The following is an 11,603-nucleotide window of genomic DNA, read 5'->3' as shown; positions in this document are numbered from 1 at the left end:
CAAAATGTCAAATGTCAACTGGTGCATCTTTGTTGTCTTTACAGCCTAATTCAGCTTGGCCATCATATTTCTTTACTTCAGTTTCCACACAAAATGTGTAAAATGTGTCCTCGTTAATTATGCAGAGTGAACAGGTGATTGTGAATAACTGGTAGCCTCCATTCTTTTTGGTCTCTTGGTATCTGTGTTCTGGTCTCAGTGTATTACTTAACCTGTTTAATGGACTCAACTGGGATAGTGGTGTTGCTGTCCTTTAGCCTGAGACTTCAGCAGAAGACAGGGGCTGTTATGAACGGCATTACGAAATGTGTGTGTGTGGCAGGATTTTACAGCAAAAGAGGAGACCAGGCCTGGTATGAAAGTACTTTATAGAAAATATTAACTGAAACAGTGGAAAGGAAACAGGAGAGTTTAAACAGATTCACTAATAGTGACCCTCCTCCTCCTAACCATCAATATCCATAATCTTCCTCTTCTTCTTCACGGTCCTCCTCCTCCTCCTCATAGACATCATCATCATAATCCACCTCATCTTCTTGACTCTCCCCCTCCTTCTCCTCTTCCTCATCATCATCATCATCATCTAAGACTAAGTCATCATAATCCACCTCATCTTCTTGACTCTCCCCCTCCTTCTCCTCTTCATCATCATCATCATCATCTAATACTAAGTCATCACAATCATACTCATCATCAAACTCATAATCAGAGTCCTTAGAGTCCTCAGAGTCATCATCATCATCATCATTATAGTCGTTAGCAGTGGAGGCAGACTTTTGTGTTGTAGCCATTGACGACTTGGATTGAGGAACATATGGATCTGCACACAAACAATTCAGCATTAAAAAAAAGATTAAACACTTAATAATTACTTTTTGAAATATGGAAATGTGAGTTAAAAGTGAGTTCGGTTGTGTTCTAAAAACAAACAAACCAAACAAAAAAACTAGTTTGATAGGGTTTTTTGGGGTAAAGTATTGCAACTGTGTCATCATTCCATTCACAATCATTTCTAAGAATACTCACCGTTGTGTCTACTTTCCGGTTGTCCTTCACTTGTGGAGGGTGACAAATTTGTATTACTGCTATTCTCCCCTGGGCAAAAGTCAGCAGCGGGGGCAGACCTTTGTGTTGTAGCCATTGACGACTTGGATTGAGGAACACATGGATCTGCACACAAACAAGATTAAACACTTTTTGGAATATGAAAATGTGAGTTAAAAGTGAGTTCAGTTGTGTTCTAAAAACAAACAAACAAACTAAAAAACTTTGATAAAAACAAAGCAAGTATAAAGAATCTGCTTTGAGTGACTTTTGGTAAGGGAAAGGTGAAGTGTACATGCATGTATGTATCCTATATGTTTGATTAATGTAGGCGTTTGTGTTTTGGTGAATGTGTCTGTTTTTTGGGGGTAAAGCAGGGGTTTTCAACTTGGTTTTCAACGTGCGTGTTTGTAACCGCCGCCGCCACGCCCCCTCCTAAATATGTGAAATAATGAGGGTACATCGCTAGACGCCGCCACGCCCCCTCCCCCTGCACAGATATTCTGCCTATAACACTTAAATATGTGCAGTTATCAGGGTAGATCACTAACCGCCGTCACCACGCCTCCTCCCCCTGCGCACATATTCCACCTGTAGCACTTGTCAGTGTATTTTCTTCGATATTTTTCACGATATTCAAGAGTAATCTGGAAATGTCTATAAATATCAAAGTGAATGTATAAAAATAAAAAAATTCAATGGTGAACTAATCAACATACGCTCATGTCGCGGACCCCCTGCAATGCCGTCCCGGACCACCAGGGGGCCACGGACCCCCGGTTGAAAACCCCTGGGGTCAAGTATTGCAACTGTGCCATCATGTGTCTCCTTTTCGGTTGACTCTCACTTGTGGAGGGTGACAAACTTCTTTTCCTTTTTTTACTGCTATTCTCCACTGGACAAAAGGCAAAACAGATCAGATTCCTAATTGTTTCCTACATTAGAGTTAAATCTTTACACATGAACTTTGGTCCAAAGTCAATCCAATAAGAGCACACTTCATTGGCCTTGTCCATTCAAAGACTCATGCAGAGATGAAAAGATTGGTAATTTTTATCAGCCATTATTTTAGCCAGACTGTATTCTGTGTGGTATGCACCATGAGTTTCCATGTGTTTGTAATTCTTGCCAATTTACAATAACTTGGTAAACCTGCTATTAAGGGTAGTGAATAGAAAGGCTGCAGAATGTGATAGCCGATTTCACAGGGTGAAGTAAGAAAAATGGCCACCTCTATCTTTTAGACCCATGGAGTGTTCCTGTGGATTTGGCATCCATTTCTAAAATATGCAATGCAAATTAATGAATGCAATGAAAACTGGTGCACCAGTTTGGGCAGAGGAGACCAATGTAGTGATAACTGATGAGAGTGATATGATGGAAAGATTGGTGCATGTGATAGAATTATTATGTTATGAAATAATTTTTTTTTTATATCAAATCACACTTTGATGTACATCACTGTGCATACCCAAGTCTTTCAGCAGATGAGGTTCGATCTCTTGCAGTAATGTGTAAAAAGCAGACTTCATTCCTCCAGACTGCATAGCATCAAAGAGTCGCCTCATTTTCTCCTGTCTGGTCTTTTCCGCCCTGATCTCTGCATAGGCCTCCTCGTGTAGCATGCCATTTGACTGCAGCTTGTCAGACAGGTGCATAACCGTGGTGACCTTCTGAATGAGGTCTGCTCTGTGTAAATCTGGGTTAGAAAAAATGGATTTAATAAAAAACTGGTTGACTTGACCCAGGGGCATCTCTTATCATAGTATACTATATAATCATTACACATGACTGAGCACAGTTTGAAAGTGTAATGGATTAAAAGGGAGGGCTGTACCTTTAATCACCTTACCTACTAAAATATCATTCTGCCTCAACCAGTCATACTCACTGTGGTTGGTTAGGTCCATTTGCCTTTAGGTTTCGGTTTCAGTTCTTAAATTCCCTCCTGAATCACTGAGCAGTTTCCCACTTGCTACTGCCTAATCAGGTCTACTTCATACAATCCTAGATCTCCACTTTGAATAATTATATAAAGGTCCATAGAAAAGGCAAAATAGATCTGTTATGTAGGACAAGATATTAATATCCCTTTCTGCATACTCGAGACTCTGTGGGTTGGTCGAATGATTGATGGCATCCTATGGGTTGTCAAGTGGGCGCCCTCCTTCTTCGATGTTTCACTGATTGACCCACGACACCTCCAGAGGGTTCAGCAGTGAGATCCGGCGTCCCGGGCTCACTCCCTAGATGCCATCACTCATCCGACAGCCCAGGCGGAGTCCTTCCTCTTTATCCACAGCCACTGACTTCCCTTTTCAGCAGCCCTGGAGAGGTCTTTGACTGCCTGCCCGTGGGCCTTCCCCCGCACTCCCATCTCTCGAAGAAGCCTGGATGTTGAGGTGGCTACAAATCCTTTGCAGCCTACTTCAACTGGGCAGACCTTAGCTTCTTGCGCTCGTAGGCCTCCTCCACCGCACTCTCCCAGGGCACCGTGAGCTCGACGATATAGACCTGCTTGAGTGAGGCCGACTAAAGCACAAGGTCTGGTCGCAGATTTGTTGTTGCTATATCTGCTGGAAATCGGAGCTTCTGGCCTAGGTCTGCCAGCATCTTCCAGTCCCGTGCCCCACCTAGCTGTCCAGTTTCTGGTCTTGTGGTGGTGAGAGTGGCTTGGCCCCCGCCCTCCCGGACAAATGTTGTTGCCGGCCTACGAGATGGTGGAGGAGGGGCATTGACGCTCATCCATCAACTCTCCAGCACTGCCGCAAGACACTGTAGCACCTGGTTGTGCCGCCAGGTGTACCGGCCTTGAGTGAGGCAGGTCTTGCAGCCCACCAGGATGTGCTTTAGTGTAGCTGGAGTCGGGCAGAGGGAGCATGTCGGGTCTTCTCCATACCACTGGCTAAGATTCTTGGGAGACGGCAGTACATGATGGTGAAGCTAGCCTTAAATGCCTCCATCTTCAGATCATCCTCTTCTCCACTCCCTCCCAAGTCATCCACTGCCCCTGCCTTGCCTGAGAAAAAGCTTTTGCACACCTTGCTGTCTCCTCTTGCTGACGTACCTCCTAGACCACCAGCTTGCGTCTCTGGAACGGAGTAGCCTTGTTCCAGGCCGGTGTACTGGCTCCGGCTCCAAGACCACTCCTCCCGTGCTGCACTCGGCCCACAATGTCCCTGTGCTTGAGTGCTGCCTTTGCCTGCTTGGTTGCTTCCAGTGGGGTCCACTTCCTCCCAGTAGCCAGGATGGATGCAGCTTGGGCTACAAATGGATCACTCGAATCCAATAGCATCATTTCCAGTCTAACTTTGGCGCATACTCCTCTGCTAGACTGGAAATGGGCAGTTCTAATACTCCTTTGCCATTAAGGCCTATACTGCTGAGGCACCTGGGAAGCCCAAGTCACTTCCTTGCATATGAGCTGACCAGCCTCTCCAGCTTTTCCACCTTTGAGATCGGGACTTCATACATGGTAAGTGGTCATAAGAAGCGTGGAAGGAGCCCAAACTGCATACACCAGAGCTTCAACTTGCCAGGTAGTGCGGTTCTGTCGATGTTCTCCAGGCCGCTGGCTACATCCTTCCTGAGCTGATCTACTTGCTCTTTGTCCTTAAGGGAGGCATCATACCATCGGCCAAGGCTCTTCACAGGCTTCTCAGAGACAGTTGGAATAGGCTCATCGCCAATGAGAAAGCGTTGGTCTGACAGCTTCCCCTTGACGATGGAGATGCTTCTGGACTTGCTCGGCTTGTTCTTCATCCGAACCAGCTCGATGTTATCTTGCAGCTTTCTCAGCAGCCGTACAGTGCAAGCCTTGGTCGTGGTGAGGGTGGTAAGGTCGTCCATGTAAGCTCTCACAGGCGGCAGCCTCAGGCCAGGTCTTATAAGCTGTCCTCCAACCACCCACTGAGATGCTCGAATTATCATTTCCATAGCCATTGTGAAGGCTAGCGGGGAGATGGTGCAGCCGGCCATAATTCCCACATTTAGATGCTGCCATGCTGTGGTGTACTCTGCTGTTGACAAGCACACCTGCACGTCCTGGAAGTAGGCCTTGACAAGGCTTGTTAGGGCTACAGGGACCCTGAAGAAGCCAAATGCGGTCCAGAGGAGGTTGTGAGGGACTGAGCCAAAGGCGTTGGCGAGATCCAGGAACACCACGTGAAGATCTGTTCCCTCCGTCTTGGCAACTTTGATCTGATGCCAGATGGTACTCGCATGTGCCAGACAACCGGAGAATGCAATTACATAACAATAGTTCCCTCATCACTTGTACCAAAAGTATTCTGTTTCGGCCTTTCACAAGGACCTGCTGTGTACATTATGGAACAAGCAGTGGCTGCAATCCCAAATACTTCACTTACTTCAGTGGGGGTTAAAATTGGGCGCCAGGTGACCACCAAGTCACCACTACCATGTCAGACAGAGTGAAATTAAACTAAACTTAAACACAAATAGTTTTAAACTAAAGAGGGCAAAGTAAATAGCAGATATAATTAACAAAAACAGTCAAAGAGTCAGAAATGCGTTCAAAAAGTATAAATTATTTCAGTTCACAATGTATGGGTTCACAATGTATGGGTCTTCTCGGACTGTTGATTAATCACTCACATTATCACTCACAACATTCATGGCAGACTTAACTAAACCAAAATGACAAATTCAAATGAGGGGCACCTCTCTTGACAAATTCAGTGATTGTTATTTATGTAATCCAGAAAAACTGGTGCATCTTTGTCGTCTTTACAGCCTGATTCAGCTTGGCCATCATCTTTCTTTACTTCAGTTTCCAAACAAAATGTGTTTAATTTTTCCTCTTTAATTATGCAGAGTGAACAGGTGATTGTGGATAACTGGAAGTCCCATTCTTTTTGGTCTCTTGGTATCTGTGTTCTGGTCTCAGTGTATTACTAAACCTGTTTGATGGACTCAACTGGGATAGTGGTGTTGCTGTCCATTAGCCTGAGAATTCAGCAGAAGACTGGGGCTGTAATGAACGGCATTAAGAAATGTGAGTGTGTCTGTGTTTGTGTGTGTGTGTGCGTGTGTGGCAGGTTTTTACAGCAAAAGAGGAGAGACCATGCCTGGTATGAAAGTGCTTTATACAAAATATGAACTGAAACAGTGGAAAGGAAACATGAAGAAGACAGGAGAGTTGAAACAGATTCACAAATAGTAACCCTCCTCCTAATAGTCATCAGAGTCATCATCATCATCATCATCATCATCATCATCCTCCTCCTCATCATCATATACATCCTCAATATACCTATCTTCACACACATCCTCATCATAATTTGAATAATCATCATCAGAGTCCTTAGAGTCATCAGAGTCCTTAGAGTCATCATCATATACATCCTCAATATAACTATCTTCACACACATCCTCATCATAATTTGAATAATCATCATCAGAGTCCTTAGAGTCCTCAGAGTCATCATCATAATCATTATGGTCGTCAGCAGAGGAGGCAGACTTTTGGTTTGTAGCCATTGACGACTTGGATTGAGAAACACATGGATCTGCACACAAACAATTCAGCATTAAAAAAAAGATTTAACACTTAATAATTACTTTTTGGAATATGGAAATGTGAGTTAAAAGTGAGTTCGGTTGTGTTCTAAAAACAAACAAACCAAACAAAAAAACTAGTTTGATAGTGTTTTGGGGGGTAAAGTATTGCAACTGTGTCATCATTCCATTCACAATCATTTCTAAGAATACTCACCGTTGAGTCTACTTTCCGGTTGTCCTTCACTTGTGGAGGGGGACACATTTGTATTACTGCTATTCTCCCCTGGGCAAAAGTCAGCAGTGGAGGCAGACTTTTCTGTTGTAGCCGTTGACGACTTGGATTGATGAACACATGGATCTGCACGCAAACAAGATTAAACACTTTTTGGAATATGAAAATGTGAGTTAAAAGTGAGTTCGGTTGTGTTCTAAAAACAAACAAAAAAACTTTGATAAAAACAAAGCAAGTATAAAGGATCTGCTTTGAGTGACTTTTGGTAAGAGTACATGCATTTATGTATCCTATATGTTTGATTAATGTAGGCGTATGTGTTTTGGTGAATGTGTCTGTTTTCTGGGGGTAAAGTATTGCAACTGTGCCATCATTCCATTCAGAATCATTTAATACTCACCGCTGTGTCTCCTTTTCGGTTGACTCTCACTTGTGAAAGGGGACAAGCTTCTTTTCCTTTTATTACTGCTATTCTCCCCTGGACAAAAGGCAAAACAGATCAGATTCCTAATTGTTTCCTACATTAGAGTTGAATCTTTACACATACACTTTGGTCCAAAGTCAATCCAATAAGAGCACACTTCATTGGCCTTGTCCATTCAAAGTCTCATGCAGAGATGAAAAGATTGGTTATTTTTTCAGTCATTATTTTAGCTAGATAGTATTCTGTATGGTATGCACCATGGGTTTCCATGTCTTTGCTCATTCTTGCCAATTTACAATAACTTGGTAAACCTGCTATTAAGGGTAGTGAATAGAAAGGCTGCAGAATGTGATAGCCGATTTCACAGGGTGAAGTAAGAAAAATGGCCACCTCTATCTTTTAGCCTCATGGAGTGTTCCTGTGGATTTTACATACATTTCTAAAATATGCAATGCAAATGAATGAATGCAATGGAAACTGGTTCACATGCAACATCTAAAGCAACATCAGAAGAAAGGGACATTTATTTACGTTTGAAGGTGTATCAGTCATGTCTCATTATAGTTACATCAGTGTTTGGGCAGAGGAGACAAATGTAGTGATAACTGATGAGAGTGATATGATGGAAAGATTGGTGCATGTGATAGAATTATTATGTTATGAAATACAAATATTTTTATATCAAATCACACTGCGCATACCCAAGTCTTTCAGCAGATGAGGTTCGATCTCTTGCAGTAAAGTGTAAAAAGCAGACTTCATTCCTCCAGACTGCATAGCATCAAAGAGTCGCCTCATTTTCTCCTGTCTGGTCTTTTCCGCCCTGATTTCTGCGTAGGCCTCCTCGTGGAGCATCCCCTTTGACTGCAGCTTGTCAGACAGGGGCATAACCATGGTGACCTTCTGAATGAGCTCTGCCTTGTGTAAATCCACAAACTTTACATCTGGGTTAGAAAAAATTGATTTAATAAAAAAACTGGTTGACTTGATCCAGGGGCATCTCTTATCATAGTACACTATATAGTCATTACAAATGAGAACAGTTTGCAGTGTGCCTGACTATATATAAAAGTCCAAGGATGAACAACACAAAAGCAGAGATGTGCTGTTACAAGCAAACCACAACATTTCCTCTGTGTCTTTTATGGTGGACATAAATATAATAGTTTGAGAGATGTTAGATGCATAAACGGATAATGAATGACACATATAATAGCAAATTATGATGCATGTTTGAGATGGTAATGCAACCACGACTGTTTATCCTGTCAGGATCTATTTTTCAAGAATGACTGGTGGACAGTACATTATCCCTTCGTGAAAACATAACACATCTTAATATCACTGATATGAGATATCACGTTTTTATTTGCAGATAGATATATTAGTTCCTGTACATCAGCTAAAGGTTTCTCTGCAGTCCACAAAAAGTTAAAAATCAGTGTGATGCATAATAAACACCCTTACACTTCATTTAAACCGTTGTGTTTTGAAGGAGCAGTCATCGATTCTAGTGAAATGTTGATATTTAAGCTCATCAGTCAATCAAATTACACACCTTGCTCTGTTTTTCCCCAATTACAAAGCCAGGACTGTGGACAAACACCTGAGTGTTTTTATCACACACGCTGGATAGACAGCTAAAGGACTGTGAGGAGAATTTCAGTGAACTTGATTAAAAGTGTAATGGATTAAAATCGAGGGCTGTACCTTTAATCTCCTTACTTACTAAAATCTCATTCTGCCTCAACCAGTCATACTCACTGTGGTTGGTTAGGTCCATTTGCCTTTAGGTTTCGGTTTCAGTTCTTAAATGCCCTCCTGAATCACTGAGCAGTTTCCCACTTGCTACTGCCTAATCAGGTCTCTACTTCATACAATCCTAGAGAAAAAGAACTGGTATTAAAATTGGCACACAGATTTTTTAAGTTAACAACATGATTGTCACTGAAAGAGTCGTTAAATATTTAAGCAATATAGTACGAGTGCGAGTGGGGTAGGTAAGGGATATTCCCACGGGTGGTGTTCGGCCGTAGCCACGAGGCCGGAGGCCGGAGAGAAGTTTTGGCCATAGGGACATAAAAGGAAAGAAATTTCTTGGAACTTCTCTTAGAACTATCACCACATATTCACGCCAGTTTCCAAAAACAAACGTTACACTCAAGGCCACAGATATGCTCTTAGGTAAATCAGTTGCACAAACACATGTGCAAACCTGTCTGACCTGATGTGATATAGTCTTAGAGAGTTAGAGATCAACGTACTTTAATACAGTCTGTTATATCCAAAACCTTACATACTATTTACAACATGCAACTGCTCTCTAGCAGGTACACTTTAGACATAAAGCCTTGAACTTATACCACAAAAGTGGATGATTACGTCACATAGCCTACTCGATCAGACTGAAACAAATAATCCAGCATAAAACATCAGCAGAAATGTATGAATGTTTATAAAGCCTACCTGTTTTTGAAAGTCATGCTCTGTGAATTACGTAGAAAAATCTCAAGACAGCAGAGAAAGAATGGGCCACTACACAAGAGCGGAAAAATGACTTTCTTTTCCGGACTGTTTTTCTGAGAACAATGCAAAATGTCTGCAAGCTCCACCCAACACCTCAATTGCCCTTAGCAAATGTGACGCTGCCAACTTGCCAACTGTGGATTTGACATGTTTGCTGGAGTATATGGTATTTAGTGCTCTGCATAGTGCCAGGAAAAATATTGCAATTGTTACTAGCCTCAAGCCTAGGGGAACTTGGGCTAGTACAAACAGGTCCTTTACACTTGAGAAGTGAAGGACAAAAGCAGGTGTCAAAAGCATGGAGTTCAAACACAAGCTCCCACATTCCTTCTCTTATCCCTGCCTTGCCGAGTGCCTTCAATGACCCCTCGCTGCTCCCTAGTGGACTGGAGTTAACCAGACCTGATTGAGTGCATGCGTGTCTGTGTGTGTATGTGTGTATGGGCGTGCGGCCCTACTGATAGCCCGTTACACTCTCCCCCACTTTTAGAGGAGGTCTCCTGACCTCTTACACACTTACAGCCACTACCCAGTGCTAATAGCCCCACAAGACTGGCCTCAAATAGGGATGCCATGCAAGATAAGCGGGATATGGTAACAGGTCATTCTGAAAAGGGGGGTGATATGTTACTGCCTGGACTCCAGGTCTGAAATGTTGGTATGATGGTTGACCCAGACTTTGGTAGGTGAGCATTTCTCTTGGTCTCACTGTGCGTTCCGATCTTCTCAGGACGAGCTCTTCCTGCTCTTGCACTGGCTCCACACCCTCCGGGTCATCACAGACAGTTTCACAGGCTTCTGGCACTTCCTGAATCTGTCCAGGTTGCTCCAGCTGATTAACTGGCGGAGCAGGGGGCTGAAACTCTGCTGCTGCAGGCCTTACTGTTGGATGACCACTGTGTGGTTGATTCACTGGCGGAGCAGGGGGCTGAAACTCTGCTGCTGCAGGCCTTACTGTTAGATGACCACTGTGTGGTTGATTCATTGAGTGAGATGAGCCAGGCTGCGTTCGAACGTCTATGATACGATGGGGCATAGGACGCAAACTATAGCTTTCTTCCTCACCCTCATCTGAGTCACTTTGGCTCATGCAGTCAGAGTCCCTCTTTCCATGGGGTCTCTTTTTCCTCACCGGTCGTTGGTGCACTGATGAGCCGGCTTGGATGTCCACATCCAGCTGGAGGTCGCTGACTGGTAAGAGCAGGTTCCTATGTAGGACACGGGCACGCTTGACTCCCTTTTCATCTTGGACTTTATACACCGGGCTGGCCACCTCTCCCACTCTGCTGACGACCCGGTGGATGGTCTTCTCCCAGTAGCTTCGGAGTTTCCCCGGACCATTCCGCTCTGACAGGTTTCGTACCAACACCCGGTCACCTGGCTGAAGTGTGACCCCTTGACCCCACGATCATAGTAGCGCTTCGCTTTCTCAGATGATTTCTGACTGGTCTTAGAGGCAATGTAGTAGGCCTCCTTCATTCGTCTCGCCCACTTCTCTGCAAAGGCTTGTTTTGTTTGTTTCTCAGTAGTAGAGTTCAGGTCAAAAACTAAGTCCACTGGCAACCGGGGTGACCTCCCAAAAAGGAGATAGAATGGTGAGTACCCTGTTGAGTCATGTTTTGTACAATTATATGCGTGAACAATGTGAGGCAGATGGTTCCTCCAGTCTGATTTATTTTCCTCTTTTAGGGTCCGGAGCATCTGGAGCAAGGTGCGGTTTAGCCTTTCTACTGGATTCCCCTGGGGGTGGTACGGGGTTGTTCTAGAGTGCGAGATGCCAGCCAATTGCTCTAACCTCTGAAATAACCCATTTTCAAACTCACGACCTTGGTCATGGTGGAGTCTTTCCGGGAAACC

General features: G+C 43.7%; 1 protein-coding gene across 1 annotated transcript; it reads right to left on the bottom strand.

Annotated features, from left to right (window-relative positions):
- Nucleotides 1–225: 225 nt before the first annotated feature.
- Nucleotides 226–9,809, bottom strand: LOC116223504 (prostatic spermine-binding protein-like). Its single transcript, XM_031580533.2, has 6 exons — nucleotides 9,687–9,809; nucleotides 8,985–9,102; nucleotides 7,922–8,164; nucleotides 7,197–7,274; nucleotides 528–820; nucleotides 226–264 (listed from the first exon to the last, which is right to left on the bottom strand). The coding sequence occupies exons 2-6, from the start codon at nucleotides 9,001–9,003 to the stop codon at nucleotides 226–228; spliced, it is 672 nt and encodes a 223-aa protein (XP_031436393.1). The 5' UTR covers nucleotides 9,004–9,102; nucleotides 9,687–9,809.
- Nucleotides 9,810–11,603: the final 1,794 nt, after the last annotated feature.

This window comes from Clupea harengus, chromosome 14, assembly GCF_900700415.2.
Source record: "Clupea harengus chromosome 14, Ch_v2.0.2, whole genome shotgun sequence".
Lineage (NCBI taxonomy): Eukaryota > Metazoa > Chordata > Actinopteri > Clupeiformes > Clupeidae > Clupea > Clupea harengus.
This window is presented reverse-complemented; position numbering and strand designations above follow the sequence as displayed.